Raw genomic sequence first — 22020 nt, forward strand, 5'->3', positions numbered from 1 at the left:
TGATGTGAGCATAATTCTAGAACAGAATACTTTTAAAATGAAATTAAAGAAAACTATGTAAATAACATAATATACTAATTGTTTACGGGTAAGAAGGTATATACTTCACTTTTCCTTTGACTTTTACTTACATTCATTTATTAAAAGTTAGCAAATTTAAAGTTATTGAAAATGAGCAAATTAAAAAGTTAATATACTTATTGTTTACGAGTAAGAAGGTATATACTTCACTTTTCCTTTGACTTTTACTTACATTCATTTATTAAAAGTTAACAAATTAAAAGTTATTGAAAATGAGCAAATTAAAAAGTTAAGAATTTGTGCCCAAAATATTCGTTATCCAAGGTATAAAGCTAGCGACCTTTGTATATACGCCTGGATAACCGCTACCACACTCAAATGCACCATAGCTAACAATTCCAAATTGTACGAAACGCTGAGCAGACAGATACTCGGCCGGATACGACAAGGGACCGCCAGAGTCTCCCCTGCACGAATCTCTGGCAACGTCGCCCACACACAGTTGCGCTTGCGCAATTTCCCTGCGAAAGGATTGTTGACAAGTTCGAGGATTTCTCAGCTTTATGTTTGCCTCCCTTAGCACATCGGACAGTGTTTGATTCTCAGTCTTGCCCCAGCCGGTAACCAAGAAGTTCTCATTCACATCCACATCAGTTGTGGGCAAGCAAATGGGTCGAATGGTTCCTTTCAAAAGAATGCAAATTAATTCTAGTGGTATTTAAAACTTTAACTAATTAAAATACTTACGACTGAAAACCACAGCTCGCGATAGTTTAATTAGTGCAATGTCATTGTGGCCATTTAAGCGCACATAATTCTCATGCTTGAAGATTTTCTCCACCTCGATGTCCTCAACGGGAGGTGCGCACTTCTCTTTTCTGCCAATATTTCTGCAATCGGGTTCTGTTGACAGCTGATGTTCTCCCAATCGCACTGATACACTATAAATATGCGCATCAATTAATCTGTCCGCTATAATCTAAATCGATCTGAACTTACAGTTGAAATCTTGAGACACAATGAGCAGCAGTGAGCACAAAGCCTGTTTTTAAATTATGGAAACCAATTATTCTGCTTAGTATCTGATATTCTATATATTCACTTACGTTCATTTATTAAAGTGCCACCGCAGGCATACTCCTGCTCCCTGCCATTGCTGAGCAGCAACAGAGCCATCCATGGCCTTGAGCCCAACCTCACCTCGTGACCATTCACAATTTTGAGACGCGAAAATGTGCCACAGTTTTGCTCCTCCAACAGACGCCGCCCATTTTGATTGAGTTCTTGGGTCAAACTCTATAGAGGAAACATACTTTATGTTAATCATATATAATATTTGCATTATTACCACTATTGATTTGCTTACGCTTTGCCAACAGAATATTGCGCATACGATCAGTAGACTAGAGCGTCGCAGCATCGTGTTTCTCGTAAACTCAGAAAACAACTGTTTCCCATTTTACTCCAACATTTAGCTTCAGGCATCATATTGAGCTTATCAACTGTGTGGGTCACATGTACTTTTTTTCTTGAGTGATTTAATGAATTTTTATAAATTTTTATTAAGTGTGTATTAATCATAGATCAGAGTGTAAGAGATTAAAATTGATGAGTTGAATAAGCATTACCTATATTCTGTTCAATCTTGGATTGGAAGGCGATTAAGACAAGAACAAGCTCGTTAATTATTGTCTATGCGTTTTCAGACCCTTCACATATTAAAGAGGGTCTATTAAGTTCGTGGCAATTGAAATGTGCGATAGGGATAATAATGAAAGCTACTCAGTTGCATAATAATACAAAGTAAAATCTGTAGTTTTTCAAAAGATGTAAATTTATAATATCACAATCTATTTGTAGACTTAAATTTTTTGGTCTACACTAAAATATAGTTCTAAAATCCAAACTTTAATAATACTAATTTTTGTGTAAAATGTGCGTCAAGAATATGAAAATCTTATTGTTAGAAACCGCATCATGATTTCAAGACCTAGATGAAAAATCTTATAGTTTTAAGGCCGCAAATCTTATCTTATAAAAAAGTATATTTATTATATTTTTCACTTATTATTATTATTTAACTAATTTATTATGTAATTAGTATATTCAGTTGGCATATCCAGTTGTACTTCTAATGTTGATCACTGTACTTACGAAATACTTATCATCGAATTACAGGACCTTCTATTAATCTTAGATTAAAATGAAGAATAGTTGGCCACTGCTTGACTAACTGAATTATGAACGAGAACACTGAAAGCCAATTAAAAACGTTATGAGAATTTCGGTGGATTCGAGGATTTTATAAGTATTTGGTATTTTCACACTAACGTTCTTAGTTTAGTATTTTATTCTTAAAGTGTTTATACCCGCTATCCATAGGGTCGAAGGATATTATAACTTTGTGCCGGCAGGAAATGTATGTAGCAGGTAGAAGGAGGCATCTCCGACCCTATAAAGTATATATATTCTTGATCAGCGTCAACAGCCGAGACGATCTAGCCATGTTCGTCTGTCTGTCTGTCCGTCTGTCCGTATGAACACCTAGATCTCAGAGACTTTAAGAGATAGAGCTATATATTCTTTTCGATAGCATTTGTTATGTTTGCACACAGATCAAGTTTGTTTCAAATTTTTGCCACGCCCTCCTTCGCCCCCGCAAATCATTAAAAATCGTAATTTTAAAGCTAGAGCTGATTTTGGAATATACAATAATACCTATAGTACTTGTGATTCCTGAAATTCCTGAAATAGCGATCAGATAAAAGTTGTGGAAGTTATTAAAGAAATACTTTTGTATGGGCAAAAACGCCTACTTACTAGGGCTCTTAGTTGCTTTGGCCGACAATCTGGTCCATTGTGCCGTCTATGGTATATTTTGAATGGTGTTCTATATCGATATACCAAACATACCATTTATTATTATTGTTATTTTAAAGGTTAGTTATAATTAAAATTAATACTAACGCTATTGGTAAGCAATGGCAGCGAAGGCCTTCAGCTTAACCAGTTGGTATAATTTTGGTATTTTGTAGTATTTTTGGTATATTTTGAGAACAATACCGCAATATTTTGATTTTGTTCAAAATGGGTAGCGGGTATCTCACAGTCGAGCATACTCGACTGTTCCTTTCTTACTTTTTTTTTATTTTAAGAACACATTTTTTAAAACGAATCTTCTTGATCTTAGAAACTGTTTTTTTCATTTTTTAAGACCAATTAAAAGTGAAACTGGTTTTATAACTGTAACTGTAAGTGCATAACTAGTAAAAAGTTTTTAGCAGTTAAGTGTCTACCTACCTGCTAGGGTATCTTGCAGTCGTCCCTCTGGCGCAGCTGCGATTGGAGTCGTTAATTGAAATAGTTTTGGATATCGGCTAAGCAAATAAATGTCAGTGGTGCCTGTTGGTACCGCTTCGTACGAGTATTTTGACACCGCCTGACAAATATGAATTTATTTGGCTCGTTTCGATTATTTTCTATTTCTATTATAATTGTTTCAAAAGCAGTGAGAGAGCCAGGAAGATTGCCAAAAGAGAAAAAGTAAAAAGCGAACTTGAATTTTTTTTATGGTTGCAAAAATCGCCGCCAAACTCGTCTTGGTTTGGGAAGTTTTTCTCCAATTCGAATTAGGTTTTCCGCCTTTGGGCAACCAATAAATATCGACTGCGCCTGTGATTAATGTTTGGCATTCGAGCAGAGTTTTGTTTTAAGTGTCATTCATTCGCCATGAATTCGCTGACATTGTGCGACACACTCAGAAGCATTCAGTCGAAATGTGAGTGTATCGAGGGATTATAGTATGAATGGCATATGACCCTGAAAATGGGCTTGATTTGCTTCTTGATGCCATTTGCTGTTTTTTGTTATTGTTGTTTGTTTCATTGCCTGTTGTTGTTGTTGTTGTGGGTGTTGTTGTTGCTTCTGTTTCATTTGGTTCGTGGGGCAGTTATGTTCGTTACTTTTTGATTGCCGACGCGCACGAAACTTTTATACAACTTTGCATGTCTTTGATGAATTTGAAATTGTCACAAATGTGAAAGTTTTTCACTTGCCAGCTATCTGCTCCTCCTGCACTCCCCCTCTCACTCACCCCCTCTCACACACACCTCTTCAGGCAAATTTGCATCTAACATTTTGTCCCTGTTGTTGACATTGAGCGACTTGTACGCGACTTCACGCATTCATTGCTGCTTCAGCCATTCATATTCATTCATTCATCTGCCTTCTGCCTATTGTTGTGCATTATTCGCAAGGATTTGCATAAGGATTACTCCATTACTCCCCCCCTTTCTTCCCTCTCTGTGCTGCTGCATGTTGTAATCGTTGTAGACCATTTGGCAAGGCATTTGATTACATTCCAAGTGGGAGTCTTTAAACGCTGGGCGCCAGTTTTTTTTTTTTTTTTTGCCAGCGCGTCGCCTCGCCTCGAAATGAAAACAAAAGTTCGTGCGAGTTCATTGAGTTGGCAAAAAGTTGCCAGTCAGCGAAACTTATCACACACACACACACACATGCTCACAGACACTAACAAACGCATACACAAACCTTCCGGCGAGGGCAGTTTAATCAATAAACACAAGTGACTTATTTGAATATATGAATGCAATGCAAACTTCTCGTAGGTACGAATTGAATGCTTGATTCTTTTAGCCATTTAGTCAATATTATATTATTTATTTATTTAAATAAAATACACTTCAAAAAGAATTTGATATTGGGTTTCGCAATTTATAAAATTACACGCATTGAGCTCTATTGGTCTTTATGATGGATTTTCTGTATATTTAATATTTCATGTTTCAGTGTTTGGTATCCGATTCAGATGCCATTCTTATCGAGTAACATATGTTTAAGATACAGTTCAATATTATTGTAAATTCATTTTATACCCGCTATGTATAGGTTTGCGATCAGATTAAAATTGTTTAAGTTATTTAACATAATTTTGTTAAAACGGCTGCTGCATTCGGGTCTTAGTTGTTTTGGTTTTCATTCTGGTATATTTTGAACTTTATGGTTTATTTGTAATGTAAGAGTATATCAATATGCCACATATATATAGACATATACTCGATATATTCATTTGGAATACTTTAAGAATAATAGCAAAATATATTGATAAGCAGTCCTCCTTCAGCTTTTTAACTAGTTTTAATGAAAATAATATCGTAAGTATTTCACCTCCGCGCACTTTTTCTTCTGGACTCATATTCGAGCGTCACTTAATATTAATATAATTTCAGCACTCTATTCTTAGAAAACATTTTTAGTTTTATGAATCTACATATGCATGTATAAATGTATTATGTTAATGAAATATTATATTTATTAGATATTATTAAAGCATATAGAAGGCAAGGAAATACAAAATAATCCAATGTTTATATACTTTTTTAATACACTTTTTTTTAAGTAGATTTAAGTTTTAATGAATCCATTTGAATTGCAGTAAATAAAGTTTTAGAGTAAGAAATTATATATCCTTAGTGATCGTTGCTTGATTTCTGAGACCTGTCGATCGACCCTCGTTCGTGGAGTTGTCGGCGTTGGCAGCACGTGTGCGCGGCCGGCGGAAATGGGACAAACAACTCAACGCAGGAGTCAAGCCGAGCGACAGCCGAGCTGAGCATAACAGTCGCTGCAACGATGGCGATGGCGATGGCACCGGCTCCAATCCATGCGAGACACGAGGGGCGGGAGTTGCCCAAGAGTGTTGGTTGGGGGGCTGAAGAGGGAGGGGGCGTTGGCAACGCTATGTTGTTGTTCGATTCGATTGGATTCGGTTTGTTTTGTTTGCCTGCTGCCTTGCTGCCTGGCTGCCTGCTCTGCTCTGCTCTGTTCTGCTCGCTCGCTTGTTTGTTTGTTGGTAACATAACGAAGCTGCTCCTCCGCCAACGCCAGCGTCAGCGGCAACGACAGCGGCAGCGATTGCTTCATTCACAAATCGCAGTTAGCGCGCGGCAGGCAAGCACTGTGGACGTGGAAGTTGCAAGCCACCACCCGACGGAGCCGTAATCGTGCCCCATCTGCGTCGCATTCGCATTCGCATTCGCTGATGGTTGCTCGCTTCAAGTGAAAGTTCGCCAGGATTTCAAGTGGCAGTCGCGTTTCCCTTGTTTGCCACAAGGCAACGCGGTTCGTGACTGCAGCCGGTTTTGATTTCGGTATTTGTGGATTGGATTCGTTTTAGTGTTTTCGTCTCGGTTTGTTGACAAAGTTATTGCTTTGGCTTAATGACTTCGTAATTGATTTGCATTCGATTTCGCGTTGTGGTTGCGGCAATTTATTGCCAGTTGAAAGCGTCATTCGAACTCGTAGTCGGCTTTCAGTCATCGCCGCCATCGCTAATCAAACGTCGAACTGCCGACACCAAATACCAGCTACCAAATACCAAATACTAATCCAGACTACCAAATAACATTTCGATCACAGCCATGTCGCTGTCAGTGGCTAGCCGCCGTCGCTGCCAGACAACCACGACGACGTCAAATCCATCAACAACCACTTCGACGCCGTCGTCGTCGTCATCGTTGCATCCTGTGCGCAAACAGCACTCGCTGATTGAGCCGCCCAGCCACGCCCACTCGCACGGCGTCGCCAGATATTCTGCCCAGCAGCGTGGCTATTTGTCTCGCGGCCTCTCCGTCGGCCGCTCCATCGAGAGTATTCGCCAGAAGCTGTATCCCTCCAGCTCCCTGGCAGCTGCTCCTCCAGTCGCCCACTTGGGTCGTCAGTCTTCGCTGGCCGGCGAGGGAAGATTGGCGCCCACGCACACTGAGCTAAGCCTGCGCCTAAGGGAATCCAGCCTGGTGGCTTGGTCATCACAGTCCTCGCTGCTCAAGGCGTCTCTTGCAACAGACAACGCGCAGGCAGCGCGACTGCAGGCTGAGCAGAAGGAGGCTCAGGCAAAGGCCGAGAGGTGAGTAGAGTTACAACGAGGAAATCAATAGGGATTCGATGTTAAGACAGTTTTTGATACTCGGAAGTAAATACTGCGATGTCACATATCCTTTTTGATGGTTGGTAGGAAAGCGTGCAAAGTAGATTCTATAGCTCCAAGTTGTCTTTTCCCTATACACTAATCATCAACATATTTTATTCCGTTCCGCCTTGTCCTTCTTAAAGTCATTATTACTACAATTATATAAAATTTGATTTTAGTCTGGATATTGTAAGTATTCATTTATAATCCAGTTATTAAATTAAACATGTTGAAGATTAAATACCCTACAAAATCCCTGAATCAATCGAACAGTCCTTTACAATTGAAGTCAATATGTAGCGTACCATTATTCATGGGGTCGAAGTTCCGAGATTATAATTCTGTAATGTTTATTTAACACATAAGATCAAATGAGTTTCCAATGGAATTTTTTATACAACATTTTTGGAATTTCGGGATTGAAAAAGTCACGTATTTTAATGCTTGGGCGTCGGATGGAAGTCGATGTATTTATCCGGTAATTTGATCTGTTAAAACAATCAAGTTATTTAGTTTTTAGAGACCCTTGTAAGAGCTTTCACATTCCCATCTCAGTAAAATAACTTACTAGTATATGTACACATCTTGAAGTCAGTTCAGTGATAAAATTAAGAATAAAATCTTGAATCAAGAAGATTTATTGTTAAATCAAGATCGAAACTCTTCAAGATTATAATAATATCAAGAATGAAAAAATCTTAAAATTGAAGAAGGCAATATATTAAATAAAGATCAAACAATCTTAAATTTAGATTTCTTAAAATAATAAAAATACATTGCGTGTTTTTTATATATTTTTTTTTACAAAATTTATGTATGTTGCCAATTTTTGTTTTAATATTAGTTACAATTGTAACAGTTATCCCTTTTTTATATACGAACTACACTGCACAATGATTTGTGGCGTCTCTACTTATTGAGCTAACAGCAAAAACACCAGAAATCAAGCTCTAATTTTAAAGGAATTCCAAAATTTTAAGAAACAAGAACAAAATTCTTTTTTTTTTAAGTCGAAAAAATCTTAAATCAAGATTTATAATCTAATTTTCAATCTAGAATAAAACATTTTTGAAGCAAGATTTTAATCATAAAATAATATGTTTTTAGTCCTAAAATGCAAATTTGGTATAAAATTCTTTATTGAAGATATTTTAACCAAAAATGTTATTTCAAGATTTGTAATCGGCTTTTCAGTCCAGATTTTTTTCTCTCTGTGTTGGATAAGAAGGCTCATTCATCATTTGGTTTTAGTCAAGTTTGAAAATGAATTAATCAAGATTAAGGTTTTTTAGTATTTGATCCAAATATGTTGACCCTAACATGAAATTTCATCGAAATATTTTTTCTATTTTAATTTGAAAACTTTATTTTGGTTTATTTAACAGACTATTTTTGAAATAGATTAAGAAGTTCATATTTTGTCTTTAGATTTTTCGTTGTAAGTCATAATGTTGCAAAAGGAACTTCACTTTGTTTAGCATAATCAAGAAAATGTCGATATTTCGATTGACCTTGGGAAGTTATTTTTGGGGGAGGGATTCATATGCGTATATGCTAACTTATGGCTTTATGCGGCATATGAATATGCAAATGATATGAGCTGAATTGGCTTCTAATAGTGGCAGTTCCATTCCCTCCTCCTCCTCCTCCTCCTCTTCTTCCGCTTCCACCTCCACCGCCTATCTACATTTATGATGCCCCAAATGACACTTTCGATACTTTGAGCAATTTGCATGCTTGACACCGACATCAAAGTTCGCCCAGGCAGTGCATATGATTAGAGGCAGGCGAGCACACGCCTCCACTCCAGACCCAGACTAAGTGGAAGTCAGGTGAAGTCAACTCACTTGAGTCGCTGCCGCGAGAGAGAACTGTAGCGAACACTTCGAACGGAACTGGTTCATTGAACTTTGGCCCAAACTTTGGCAAGATTCACTTTCGCACTGAAGGACTGAAGGACTTTGGCAGTGCACACATTTTGGGCGCCAATTGTAAATGTAATTGACATGGTTTCGTTTTTCCAAAACACAAACAGAGACAGACAGATAGTGATACGAGTGCGGAGTGCGGAGTGTGAGAGTGAGAGGGCAGATTGCCGCCTTCGCATTTGCACGAATTAATTTCTATTTTTGGGGTCGTCATGTTGCATGCGGCCAATTTGGATTTGGATTTGAAATCGAGCACAGCATAAATTGCAAACTAATGCCAAATAATTTGATTTAAATTTAGCAGTAGGTCACTCGGTCAACTACTCAGTAAGTCAGTCATTCAGTCAGTCAATCACTCAGTCAGTCAGTCAGCTAGGAAGTCAGTCACGCTGTCTCAATTGCATTTATCGTTTTTCCCAGCGCCAAGGCGGATAAGAATCGCATCAATTTGAACATTGTGCTCGCCCAGACGATACGTGCCACCAACGAGCGGGAACACGACCACGAACACGACCAGGATCACGACCACGACCACGACCAGGAGCAAGAACAGGAGCAAACAGGACTTCTTCAACCGGCTGTCCTTGCCAGCAGCGAGGAGAGCGTCTCGTCTGCCTTGACAGTTCAACGGCGTCCGCCTTTGGTGCGTGCTATGTCCGCTCCCGTGCGTCTCGACGAGAGCAGCAAGAGTGTCATTGGTGGGGCCAACAAGCGCAACCAGCAGAAGCTGCGACGTCGCAAGATCTTCACGCGTGCCGCTTCCTCGGTGGCTGTGCCACCCGATGCCAGCCCCTTGCTGAGCTCCGATGTCGTCTCCAACGTCAACGTCAACGTCTCGAACAACAACAGCAACAAGAAGCAGTTGAGTAGGGCTCGCAGTGTGATTGCACCGGATGTGATTACGCTGGTGTCGCTGCTGAGCTCTGAAGGCAGCGACTCGGAGCGGGAGGAGAGCTCCTCCACCTCGGCGTCTACTTCCACGGGCAACGAGAAATCCTCGCCACCAACAGCGCAGCGTAGTCCGCAGCGTCGTGCGCCGCTGCTGCGTAAAACGGGCAAATCGGGTAAGTGAAGTCGAAAGTTCGGTTCGATTACAATTTGACTAACTATTTTTGCAGTCTCGTTTCAAGACAGCTATCCGCCCACCTTTCAACTGGCCTCCAAGGAGTATTCGCACATGATACGACGCGGTTCCATAGCTCCGCTCGCCGCCCGAATTCGCGCCAATCGTCCTCCAACGGCGCCGCCTGTCTCCATCTTCCTCAGCGACCCAGCTGGCAAGCCAATGGAATCGCGCCAACGTCCGGTGGATGCGGATGTAGGCAGTCTGCCTGCGGATGAGGCCAAGAAGGAGAACAACGCAGCCAATTGCAATGTGCAACAACAGCAGCAGCAACAGCAGCAGTCGCAGCAGCAGCAACGTGAGTCGCAGCAGGATTACAACTTCCCCCTGTACGTGTGCAGCATCAAGGAGCGCGAGTGCTGGAAGCTGCACCAGAAGATGTCCGCCAAGGGTGTCAGCGTCAGCTATGAGACCGTCTTGCGTGGCATGTTGACACCCACGGAGTTCCGGCACTTTCAAAAGCAGCGCGAGCACGAGGAGGCCAAGGCCCAAGAGGCCGCCGAAGCCGAGGCGGAGGCTGCAGCTGCTGCGGAGAAGGATAACGTGAAGAAGCCGCCGGCCACGGCCATTGAGCGTCTCTCCGAGTCCTTGCTGCAAGGCAAGTGAGCTGACCAACTTCGACAACAACATCGACATCGTCAGTTGTGAGGACCAAGTTATGCATTTGCCCCTGGCCTAAGTCAAAAAATGGAATCCTTTCATGTCCGTAGTGCGCACTCGTTAAACTGCATCGCACCCAGAGCTAAGGCACAACGTCAGATCGCATCCTTCGTAATCGTAGTCGTAGTTGTAGTCGTAGTCGTAGCTGAACTATCCTAGTGGCTTAAGGACGTTGTGCTGCCAATCGCAACCGAACCTTAGCTGAGAACTAAATAAACTGTAGACACAAAGAAACCCAATTCTATTCGAGCGATTAAATTGTTTATTTGTTGAAGCAAAAAACGACGACAGAATGTGGTAAGTAATGGACTAAGGACAGCAAGCTTAGAGCTTATTTCTGAACAGATAAAATATTCTCTAAAATCGCCTTCAACATGAATGATTTGTTGCGTTTTTTTTTACTTTTAAATATGAGGATCGCCCATGCTATGAATATAAAAAGATGACAGCTAAAATACCCGGTTGTAACATTAGTAGGGAACTGATTATTGAATAACCTTGTAGGTTTGTAATGATATTTTCAGGATATTTCTGGACTAGAGAGATCTTTTGATGTACACAATTTAAAAAGGGACAGTAACTATTTATTTAATGGAGGTAAAAAATAAACAATTAAATAAAGAAGGCAACACTTTAAGAGCTTATTGATAATTATACCCTAATGAGTGCCGAGTATAAACATTGGGCAAAGCTATTTGGAAGTCAAAACTACAATCCTTGAGGGATATGAACAATTTAGAGAATTCTTTTGGTATACTCTAATAACTAAGAAAGAAAAAGTATTAGATAAAATAATCAAATTCTATTGGGAACACCTTAAAACCTTCCAAATTATTCCATTCTATGATTGGCGGGTACAAATATATTCAATCTGGAGAATTCTTTTCTCTAGTACCTCATTTTGTGGAGGAGGAAGGAATAGTTAAACCTCTAAGAGCCAAGAGTGTCTTGAGGCACTCATAATATAATTTGTATTATTTAAAAAAAGAGAGTCAAAAAATGATATTCGTCAGTTGACAATAAACATATTGATATTTGATTATTGCCAACTAACAACTGCAATTCAAATGACTTAATACAAATTACTATATGTAATAAGTGCCTCTAGGCACTCTTTAGCTTTAGAATTAGCAACACCTTAAGATCTTCGAAATTATTCTATGCTTTGAGTGAGGGTACAAAAATCGTCTGAAGACATTTTAAAATAAGCATGAGTAATCCTCGTTTATATTCAATGAATGTGCGAATTGGGCGGGAATCAACTTGTCATTCTAAGTACGAAACATTAACTAATTAATGAGATGCTGATTAGTTTGCTTGTCTTCTGATGGCGCTTGCCAGGTAGCAAGCAAGGACAATGCCCAGAATCTGTATGAATGCGATGCCGATGCCGACACCAATCAGAATGACGGCATTCTTATCGATGCGCTCCTTCAGCTTGCCCACACAGCCTTCCTGAAAGAACTTGTCCTTGCCCAGTGCTGGTGAATCGAAGCAATTTCCAGCGGCGGTATCCACAAACTCAGGCTGACAACAGCTCGCCGGCAGCGTCTTGTTCAGGCTGATAGCCTTCCAATCGGCGGGAGTGTCGACGCCACAGCACATGAGTTTGCGCTGCACATTGTCCCAGGCAACGTTGTCCTCGTGGTTGGAGCGCTTGATTGATTCCATCAGTGAGTTCTTTAGCATGCCCTCGAGGTCACTTTTGAAGACGCAAGCCGCAATGCCCACGGCCAGCTCAATGATGAAGATCATGGCCAGCAGCACAGCATACTGAGAAGAAATGGTGCTAAGAGATGGTAGCTTAAATGATATGAAGGGATTACTTACGGTCAACAGCAGAGTGGGAGACTCCTTGATGGCGCCAAAGCAGCCCAGCGATGCGATGAGAAAGATGATCAGCCCCGTGACTATCAGGACAATCGGCGGTGCCAGGACGCGACCCTCCACAAAGTGATTAAATTCATTGACATCGGCCAAAACAATTGCGCCAGCCACGAGAATGCCAAGACCCGAAAGCTGCAATGCAATTGAAGCATAATTAAACAGAACACAGCCATCGATTGTTGCCTTTAAACAGACACAATTACCCGAACATGGCCCCTACTAACTAATCCATAACGCAATTTGTTTAATGACCCTTCCAATCAAACCAACGCAAGTCGTATACGAGTGCTTGTGCTTGTGTTTGTGTTTGCATTACGAACTCTAATTGCCTGATAAAGCATCGGCCACTGCCTCAACCTTAGCCACGGACGTTGGTCAAGTCAATGGCATTTCCAATTCGTCATGAACGTTGTTGTTTTTTTGCTTCATTGCTGGCCAAAGCGGGCGACAAATTTATCATGATTGTGTGGAAAAATGTGTTGCCTACTTTCGTGCGCGCAAAATAAAAGTTGAGTATTCACAGCCCACGAATCAACTATAGGCTTTATTCAAATACACTGCTCGTAATCAAAAATCTTGTTTGGTGTCCCATATTACATTAAAGCAAAAGTCATTCCTTTTTACTTTTAGATATGCACTGCAGCTACTGATCAATGCTTGTGACATGATTGTAAGCAAAATGCTGGCTAATTCTATGCTAAGAATATATAATATGTGTTATGGAGACATTCGAATGCATTCGTACGCATTCCAATTAAAAAAAAAAGAGAAAAATAGAAACAGGTTTTTTTTTACTGAAGAAACGCACTTTCATTTGTGCTAAGATTGATTTTGGGTAATTTACCAATTGTAAAATAATTGCAAAATTTGAGAGATTTGCACGGGACACGAAACGGAAATGTTTTGTGAGGTAAACTAAGTGAAACGAATATTTTAGCGAATCGAATGCAAATACTTTAATGCCTCTAAAAAATGATTGATTTTTTCAATGATGACTAGCATTATTTAAAATTTAATTTCATTACAATTTCCAGGTTTCTTTCCATTAACATATTTATAGTACATTATTTGTAAATTTGTATTTATTCACACTTTTTGTGCAAGGGATTAAATGAAGAGGATATTGGGAATGAAAATTTTATAAAATAATATATCTTTCCAAAACTAAATATGTCTAATCGAAGACAAGACAAAAAGACTCCGAGTCAAACTAGACATGATGTCCAGCGATGTTTTTTTTTAAATTTTGAATGTGTATTTACACGAATATGGATTGATATAATGGTCTGATATATTTCAGCATACAAACAAAAACCAATTAAATTCCATTTTAGTTTTTGACTTTTGCTGAAAAATGTCGAAATATAGTATATACCTAAGTATACATATATTTCTTTTTTATAGTCATTTATTTAATTTTTATTTATTTTGGGTAGTAAAATTGCAATAAAACACTTCATTTTTATTCTTTTATATATTTTATATTATTGCTTGCTTGGATTGAAATAAAGTGATGCCTACTTTCGTGCGCATTTAGTTATGGTAAACTACGCTTAATTCTTAACCCTATGTAAACCAACTTGACTATTTCCTATAGCTGACTGATTCTTGAGAATCTGTTGTTTACAACTTTAATTAAATTCATATGAGAATTGATATAAAATGTTAACAAATTTAAAAATACTAGTTAGATTACATCATGACTCTTATTTAAGGACCTATATAACGCGTAATTAAAAGGTGACGAGCTGAGTTGTAATCACTGAAAGTAGTTTAAATCTAAGTGAAACTAGTTCCTTAATGGATTCGCATGTAAAATTGCTTTTATTGCTGACATTGGCTATTACATTACTGGTCAATGCGAAGGGCAAAATTAATGCGATAATCCTTTTTAAACGACCTGATTAAACGTAGTTATATTGCGATACACAGCCAGAGTCATTCGTATTATTATTGACGTTGTTGTCGTTGTTGCCGTGCACTGCATTCTGTTGGTCAATGCAAAGGACGAAGCTTTTGGCATTGAATTACATTACATTGCATACTTTTGAGCGCACACATGAAATGCAGACAGACCAGGAGCCACTGAATACAATTTGTGGTAATTTGATGTAATCACTCTTTAAAGAGCACCTAATTGCATGTTGTTAAATTGCTTTAAGAGACACTTAATTCACAAGCACGCAAATTATTTTCCATAGCTAGAGACTGTTAATAGCGTAAAAATAGCCAAGGGAACAATTCAGTATTTAATATGAAATTTTACATTTTGTGGACAAACTGAAAAGCTAAGTAGATAAGTTTTCAATAATAATATTCTAATAATTATAATTTGTATTATTTATTAATTTTGTGGCGTATTCAAAATGACAAACGATAACTCAAAATTAGTTCTGCCTCTGCCATTAAGAATAATTAAAATAATCCTGTTATTGTAGTCTTAATTTTGAATTCTTTTGAATATATTTCACGTAAGGATTGCTGTAAATTGGGATGACAAAGATCTACGTTATTGCCTCAGTGGGAATAGTTAAAATAATCTTGTTAATTTTGTATTATTTGTTAAATTCTTTCTTAATATATTAACAAATTATTTATTTCGAAACGATTACTCACCGCAAACAGCACATTAAAGGCAAATAACACGTATTTAATTAAACTCGGTCCACAGGAACGCATTTTGATTTTCATTTACTTAGTTGCTTAATTAGATTAAAAATAAACTTGCAGCGGTCGACTTCAAAAAGTCAGAGAGGGAGCCGAAGTATTCCAAATTTAGAAGTGCTCTAAGATGGCGAACTTATGATAAGTATGCTATGATATTTCTGATTTTATTCGTTTGCGCGCGCGTCTTTTCGAATTGACGTTGGGATTGTAACTGACCGGTAGCTGGCTTCGGTGCTGGCCAAGATAATGATGGTGTTGGCAACCAAGTCTGGTTAGTGTTGTGGCCACTGGCTGTTTGGTAACCAGCGGGACTAACGTCAGACCCCAAGCCACCGTTGGTCATTTACAATGGGTAACTGGTAACTGGCTAAAGTAAAAGTGAGTGAAAGTCTTTCCGAGGAAAGCGAAGCCCGCTCGACGCCCGTTCATCGAGCCTATTTGGGCCATGCGATTAGGGGCTGGTCGATGAAATCGTGGGGAACCTACCTGTTATTGTGGCCCAGGCTTTTATGCTTTGTAACCCATTTCGTTGATTTACACGTCGTGCAGCTCCACTGCGTGCTTGGAGCGGACGAAGATGAGGAGGGGCTGCTCCCTCCAACACAAAAAGAGAAACAGAAACAGCAAGGCAACAACTTTGACCAGCAGCACCTGAGCAAAGTTCCCAGACATTACCTTAGGCTTTCTGGGTCGTCTGCGGCTTCCGTTCAGCGGTGGTAAATGTGGGTAACAAGTCATTGCACTCATTAGCCGGACTCTTTTTCTTTTTCGTAGTCATGCCGCAACAATAGTCAGGTGTGCGAGTGGCAGAGTCTTCGAGTACAAACAATATTAACCCAAGTGTTTACCTTTAAAGTTCAGCTACTTGACACCGCGACTTGCACCCGAGGGTTGCATATAAATTAAGGATGAGGTAGTCCTTTGATGAGATGATCTCAGAAAGATATCATTGAAACAATTATATTAGTTCAACAATGAGTGTAAGTAACACTTCTGTTCCTTTTTATACTCTCTGAATTCATCTGAAAAGCCTTATACATAATTTGGAACAGCCAAGAATACATTGTTTTATTTTCCTGGAAGCAATTTTAGCATTTTCCAAAAATTACCATAATAAATGGGTCATTTGTTATACGTATAATATACGATATGTAACTGAGTTTTATTACTAAACAATCGACCCCCGGAGTGCGGCAGCCATCGCTGGGTTCACGTCATAACACTAAATAAATTGCGTGCCTTCGAGTGAATAACGGCGAAAGTTATAAATGCTATTCATGAAATAAATGCCAGACTGTGCGAATAATTAAAGAACTCGGTAAATGTGCGCTTGAAATTGAAAGTTGGCACCTAGAGGCATGCAAAAAACTTTACTCCACATTGCCAAACTCTGTCATCATCCTGATTCGGAACGGGGTGGGTGCGTGGGTGGACGGGTTGAAGGGGGGTTGATGGGTTGATTTTAATGTTGCGTGTCGCGTTCTGTTTGTATTTCTTCGAGACATCCGTAGAAATGTCCAACTGTGCATGCCAATTTAGTTGGGTCATTCTAGGACCTACATAAGACCCTTCTCTGGGTGCTTATCAGATTCCGGAAATCTCGACGACTGTTGCTGCGGAATTTGGCAAGTTTTCTTTTTTATTTTTCGAGGCGTAACCAGAATTGCCAAAATGAAGTGGATCGATTATACATAATATACTATATATGTGCAGTAGGTACATAACAATTTCGATTTTATTCTCAATGAAAAACTCAGGCAATTTACAAGCAGTTTAGTAGATATGAAATGTACAGAGGAGGAAGATGTAAGTATTAGGATTAGGATAAGTACGATATGGAATGGAATACGAGTATATCATATGTTTAATAATACTTCTTCACATGCAGTTCCCCCTCTCAAAGACCGCGCGAAAGGATCAGACCCACCACGACCGTAACAATTGCCATGGATTGACGCAGTGCTCCAGCACCGCCATCACGGCAGGGCCATTCCTCCAGATCAGAGCTGCAAGTAGAGTTGGGGAGTTAGCAAGAGAGCAGCAGAGACAACGCAGAGCAGGAGACGGAGAACACAGAGAACACACAAAAAGAGAGAGAGAGCGAAGCATACTCAAACACTTAACATTTAAAAATAATACGGATATGCATATGGATAAGGATGATGACGGAGCAGTGGATATATAACATGATCGTGCGGCTGATCGTGGGGCACATAGAATGTGGGTTGATTTGCGGTGCGTCGACGACTTGAGTGCAATGCTGATGTTTGTTGTTGTTGCTGTTGTGCTACTTGTTGTTGTTGTGGATCTGGATTTTCTGGTTGTTCTTGTAGTTGTTCTGGATGTTGTGGAGGTGTCGTTGTTGTGGTTGTGGGCTGTTCGTATGAGGGAAATGCACTGCAAAAACAAAAGCAGGCCCAGCAGAAAGTGGCGAGAAGTGAGAGAGCAAGTGGATGTTGTGGTTTGGATGTTAGCTTAGCAGTTGCAATGCAAATGGTTGATGTGTATTGTAAGTTAGCCAGCCAGCCGAATGAAACGTGCGTGAGTTCAGGTAGATTGTGGATTGTGGAGTGAACTATGCTAGCAGCAGTTGCAATGCAAATTGTTGATGTGGATTGTAAGTTAGCCGAATGAGATGTGCGTGAGTTCAGGTAGATTGTGGATTGTGGAATGAACTATGCTAGGCTGGTCACAAGTTAAACAAACACAATTATTGGAATTGGAATGCTATTCATTGGACATTGCCCTGGCCAGGCTGTTAATGACGTTAGAGGCAACACAAAAATCATATTGTCATTTGTACCTACCCTTCAAGCAGGAACTTATCAATAGTGGTTTACTTAGGCCTACAATAATATTAATGACTGTCTAAAAAAACAATTACACACACCTACACCTACACCTATACACCTACACACATCTAAGTTGTGAGACGAGTGTGTGACAAGTAAGCAGGGTAAGGGAAATAAGTATGTTACACACACACAGATAACCTTAAATACAAATTGTGTGTGAATGTGTAAGACATGTTGTGAATGTGAGACAAAAGGAGATACGTAGTACGAGTAAGTATGCTGATGCGTGCTTAGAACAGTTTCGTTTACATTTACAGTTAGCAATATACAGACATAGGGAGAGAGAGAGAGCGCGCGTGAGCGTGAGCTTAGAGAACAGTTATTTATTAGCTGACACAAATGAGAGAAGTTACTTAGCATGTATAAAAAAAGAGAGATTGCAATTGTTTTCAGTTGTTTGCTTTTGGACTTCTTACTTAATTCCAATAACGCCACACGCTGCAAAGAAAATATTCGTGTGAGTATTTCCAGCTGTAATTGTTCCACTTCCATTTCGTTTCACTTACCAATACGACCGCCCGCATTTCCTGTCTTCTTCGAGTCGGTGTGGTTGCCCTGGCCCAGATCATCCTCGAGCTCATGGAGAACCACACTACGTCCGATAATTGTGCGCTTGCCATTCAGACTGATCACGGCATCGGAGTAGGTGATGTCAATGATGCCAGTGGAGTTGACCTCAATGTTGCCCAGATCACCGACATGACGAACCTCGTGATGGGGTGCACCATGATCGACCTTGTCGGGATTATAGTGACCGCCCAGGCTGGTACAGCCGTTGGACAAATCTCCCTTCTCATGAATGTGGAAACCATGTTTGCCCTCCTTCACGTTCTCCAGCTGGATGCGCACATGCACGCTCTGTCCACAGTCATTCTGAATGAAGGTAACATTGCCCTTCACCTGGGTGTTATCCGCTTGCACGGGTCCAGTCAATGTGGCAATTGCCTCCATAGGAGTACTCCGCTGTAGTTACAAAGCGTACTGATTAATACTAACTCCAAGAAGTCTATCAATTTAAGGGAACTTACCGTTTGAGCGGCAGCACTGAGCGTGGCACAAAGGGCCAAAGTTATGGTCAGAAGGCGCAACATGTTGAGCTGCAAGAAGAACGGGGTTAAGATTAGCATGTGCATTGTGATATTTCGAATAGAATACTTGTTGATCCCAATGTGCAAAACATTCACAAAACATATTCATACAATGCGAGCCAGTTACGTCAGAAGCTTCGCTTGACACCTCCAGCTTAAGCTGTGTCCCATTCCCCACCAACGTCGCAAGTATCTACCTTTAGTTGCCCCAGTGATCGAGACCTTTTATCCAATTTAGAAACAAGCGCACTTTCATTTGTCGCACACACGAGCTGACTGGGTTAGCCAGATAATGAACTATACTCAGGTCAGAGATGATCTATTGTAATACTTAAAGGGGCTATCACTTTTAAAGAATAACATAGTTAACGAAAATACTTTTGGGGAGCTCAGAGAACACATGAAAATTTATTCAAGTTTTAATAAAAATTACTTCATTACTGAAAGTTTTTAATTTTATAAGAAATAATAAATTACAACAAAATATGTGATATTATATAATATATGAGTTTATTAAAAAATGAAACTTATTAAATAAATGAGTAATTTATACGTTATCAATTACTCATCTAATTAATTAGTTTAATTTTTAAATATACTTATACATATATTGTATTACTTTTTTTGTACTATATATTTCCAATATTCGCCAATGTTAGTCAATGTTGGTTTTACAATTAAATTATTGTCATAAATTCTTTGCTTGATACGTTATTTAATTCTACACATCTCTAAAAATTGAATAGCTTGCAAAAAATATTTTTTTTTGTTTACTTTTTTTTGTATTGTGTGCGGAATTGAAGCACATAACCTCAATTTATGAAACGATTTGTGGGTCATGCACATTGCTTTTGCATATATGTACATATTATACAAATTTGATGTATTTATATATATACTTGTCCCTCTTCACTTATATATAGTATTCTTTGTAAAAGCAAATGAAAACAGCCTTTTTTACAGGGTTAAGTGCGAATGGCCTACAAGTCACTCGCAGTCAGTTGCCGTTGCCGGTTACGTGAAGGCCAATCAACAATCTCTTTTTTTGTAGTGTACGCACTTTTTCAATGAATTTATATTTATGAGTGAGCATAATAAATACGAGTATTTGGAGCTATGAGTAGTTTATGACTTGGTCGGGAGATAAAACGTTTCTATGTTTCTATGTGTTCTTAATACCCAACATGACATAATTTGTGTTAATTTTGATAAGCATCTTGTCTGACTAACTTTTCATCTTTCAGTCCTTCGATAAGAAATATAAAAATTTTCCATTTTAAAATATAGTACATGAATCATCTATTTATTTTAATATATGATGGGAATAAAACCCCCGTTAGTGAACCGTTATATTAATTAGTTGATTTGAATACCCGTGAAAAAGCAGGTCCAGACTAATCAGCCGCTTTATTGCTTGCCTTCTGTATCATAAAATTGGCAATATTGAAAGTAGAACAGTTAACATTAAAGTTCAATTGCCTGGGCATGCTGCCAAAAACCGTATCTGTATCTCAAAGTGAGAATGCGATACTATTCGTTAACAGTTGGCACGTAAATCAATGGTCTTATGGATTAGATAAGGCAGGTAAGACGCTCAATTAGTGTACTCTAACTATATTTCTCAGCCCCTAATGACTGAGTACAACTCACTCAAAGCAGTCAACCCCTCATTAAATATGTATCAAAAGGTCTGACAACGTTGATTGATGGGAAAATGATTAACTGCATGCCAAATTCGTAGTTCAGCACATTGAGTTACTACTGTAATTCTAATCATATGGCTTGCGCTGACTTGCTAGCTGCCTAATCAGTGAAGACTCGACTATTTGACGTCTTAAAATTGTGGTATTAATAGTCAAAACAGAATTTCGAAATATCTCATAATTGTTCAAGTCATTGCCTGTTGCAATATCAAGTTCAAGATTATTCTCATTCATGACGAGTAACAAAACAAGTGTTTATACTTAAATATTGTAGATGACCCTGGAGTTCATATGCTAATTGAGTCAGGAAACGGGTACTCACAAACATTATCTGATATTTAGTATAATATGTAGATAATACAATAGATATGCTTTGTGGTCATTATATTCCAGAAATTAGCAAACAATAATAAAGTGATGATTTTGCGATAATTGCTGAAAATGGCAAGAGTGAAGTCTGATGCAGGGACGGACAGATAAGCGGGGAACTATGGAATCTGGGATACATATCAAACTGTAAACACTTGTAGTTGATATTTTTCGAATTTTTGTACACAAGGCAGGGGAGCGAAGCAGAGGCCAAAGCAACAGCCGCTTGCACTACTGACTGCCTACTGCCTGATACATTTTGGTTCTTTTTGGGATCCATATATGGATTGGAATAACTGGTTAGAGTGACCCACGCGAGGACAAGACGATGTGCGTCAAGAAGGAAGGTTTTTTTGTGCGGTTGAAAACAGGTTTATTTTAATTGTTTCAATCAAACAAAAACAAAAAAAAACACCCAAATTCTTAACCAGTTTTTCTTGTGTTATTATTTTTTAAGACAAGATGGAGTAAATTCTTTTGCGCATTATTCACAAAATTTCTCAGCATTTACATGTGTAGGATGTACTCGCATTTCATTGAAATTTATTCAGTGTCGAGTTTCGACAATTGTTTATGATGTGCACTTACCTAGTTAGCAACTGTTTGTCTTGTTGTTTTTGTATTTCGTATTTATTAATTAATTGCACACGAGTACTCAACGTTTCAATTCCGATGCACCGTACCGTTTGCTTGGAGACCTGCGACGAAACTGATTTCAGCTTTGCCATTGCGAC

At 39.1% G+C, this 22020-nt stretch overlaps 4 protein-coding genes across 5 annotated transcripts; 1 reads left to right on the forward strand and 3 right to left on the reverse strand.

Annotated features, from left to right (window-relative positions):
- Positions 1–82: 82 nt before the first annotated feature.
- LOC117567257 (serine protease grass-like) lies at positions 83–1495 on the reverse strand. Its single transcript, XM_034247107.2, has 5 exons — positions 1388–1495; positions 1128–1317; positions 1021–1063; positions 769–962; positions 83–705 (listed from the first exon to the last, which is right to left on the reverse strand). The coding sequence occupies exons 1-5, from the start codon at positions 1439–1441 to the stop codon at positions 311–313; spliced, it is 876 nt and encodes a 291-aa protein (XP_034102998.1). The 5' UTR covers positions 1442–1495; the 3' UTR covers positions 83–310.
- Positions 1496–6429: 4934 nt separating this feature from the next.
- On the forward strand, positions 6430–10663 carry LOC117569018 (putative uncharacterized protein DDB_G0277255). Its single transcript, XM_034250006.2, has 3 exons — positions 6430–6943; positions 9355–9998; positions 10053–10663. The coding sequence occupies exons 1-3, from the start codon at positions 6459–6461 to the stop codon at positions 10661–10663; spliced, it is 1740 nt and encodes a 579-aa protein (XP_034105897.1). The 5' UTR covers positions 6430–6458.
- Positions 10664–10924: 261 nt separating this feature from the next.
- LOC117569440 (CD63 antigen) lies at positions 10925–16856 on the reverse strand. Its single transcript, XM_034250603.2, has 4 exons — positions 15758–16856; positions 15221–15638; positions 12548–12736; positions 10925–12490 (listed from the first exon to the last, which is right to left on the reverse strand). Exons 2-4 carry the CDS (start codon positions 15293–15295, stop codon positions 12026–12028), a joined length of 729 nt encoding a protein of 242 aa, XP_034106494.1. The 5' UTR covers positions 15296–15638; positions 15758–16856; the 3' UTR covers positions 10925–12025.
- A 132-nt stretch (positions 16857–16988) lies between these two features.
- Positions 16989–21994, reverse strand: LOC117572785 (extracellular superoxide dismutase [Cu-Zn]). Of its 2 annotated transcripts, none has more exons than XM_034255884.2 (5): positions 21875–21994; positions 19155–19223; positions 18633–19089; positions 18543–18564; positions 16989–17277 (listed from the first exon to the last, which is right to left on the reverse strand). In XM_034255884.2, the coding sequence occupies exons 2-5, from the start codon at positions 19215–19217 to the stop codon at positions 17169–17171; spliced, it is 651 nt and encodes a 216-aa protein (XP_034111775.1). In that variant the 5' UTR covers positions 19218–19223; positions 21875–21994; the 3' UTR covers positions 16989–17168. The 2 variants fall into 2 exon arrangements, with proteins under 2 accessions (XP_034111775.1, XP_034111774.1); XM_034255883.2 differs by lacking the exon at positions 16989–17277 and adding an exon at positions 17383–17668.
- Between the last annotated feature and the right edge of the window lie 26 nt (positions 21995–22020).

This window comes from Drosophila albomicans, chromosome 3, assembly GCF_009650485.2.
Source record: "Drosophila albomicans strain 15112-1751.03 chromosome 3, ASM965048v2, whole genome shotgun sequence".
NCBI classification, from domain to species: domain Eukaryota; kingdom Metazoa; phylum Arthropoda; class Insecta; order Diptera; family Drosophilidae; genus Drosophila; species Drosophila albomicans.

What these genes read in the sequence shown, in the direction of transcription:
- LOC117567257 (XM_034247107.2), bottom strand. Translation starts at nt 1,441, where the DNA reads ATGCTGCGACGCTCTAGTCTACTGATCGTATGCGCAATATTCTGTTGG. An exon ending in TGGCACTTTAATAAATGAAC is followed by an intron (nt 1,064 to 1,127) that starts GTAAGTGAATAT and finishes ATTTAAAAACAG; the next exon opens with GCTTTGTGCTCACTGCTGCT. An exon ending in TGTGTCTCAAGATTTCAACT is followed by an intron (nt 963 to 1,020) that starts GTAAGTTCAGAT and finishes GCATATTTATAG; the next exon opens with TGTATCAGTGCGATTGGGAG.
- LOC117569018 (XM_034250006.2), top strand. Translation starts at nt 6,459, where the DNA reads ATGTCGCTGTCAGTGGCTAGCCGCCGTCGCTGCCAGACAACCACGACG. An exon ending in GCTCAGGCAAAGGCCGAGAG is followed by an intron (nt 6,944 to 9,354) that starts GTGAGTAGAGTT and finishes CGTTTTTCCCAG; the next exon opens with CGCCAAGGCGGATAAGAATC. An exon ending in GCGTAAAACGGGCAAATCGG is followed by an intron (nt 9,999 to 10,052) that starts GTAAGTGAAGTC and finishes CTATTTTTGCAG; the next exon opens with TCTCGTTTCAAGACAGCTAT.
- LOC117569440 (XM_034250603.2), bottom strand. Translation starts at nt 15,295, where the DNA reads ATGAAAATCAAAATGCGTTCCTGTGGACCGAGTTTAATTAAATACGTG. An exon ending in CCTTTAATGTGCTGTTTGCG is followed by an intron (nt 12,737 to 15,220) that starts GTGAGTAATCGT and finishes ATTGCATTGCAG; the next exon opens with CTTTCGGGTCTTGGCATTCT. An exon ending in CTCCCACTCTGCTGTTGACC is followed by an intron (nt 12,491 to 12,547) that starts GTAAGTAATCCC and finishes ATTTCTTCTCAG; the next exon opens with TATGCTGTGCTGCTGGCCAT.
- LOC117572785 (XM_034255883.2), bottom strand. Translation starts at nt 19,217, where the DNA reads ATGTTGCGCCTTCTGACCATAACTTTGGCCCTTTGTGCCACGCTCAGT. An exon ending in TCAGTGCTGCCGCTCAAACG is followed by an intron (nt 19,090 to 19,154) that starts GTAAGTTCCCTT and finishes TTGTAACTACAG; the next exon opens with CGGAGTACTCCTATGGAGGC. An exon ending in TGTGGCGTTATTGGAATTAA is followed by an intron (nt 17,669 to 18,542) that starts GTAAGAAGTCCA and finishes TTGTTTTTGCAG; the next exon opens with TGCATTTCCCTCATACGAAC.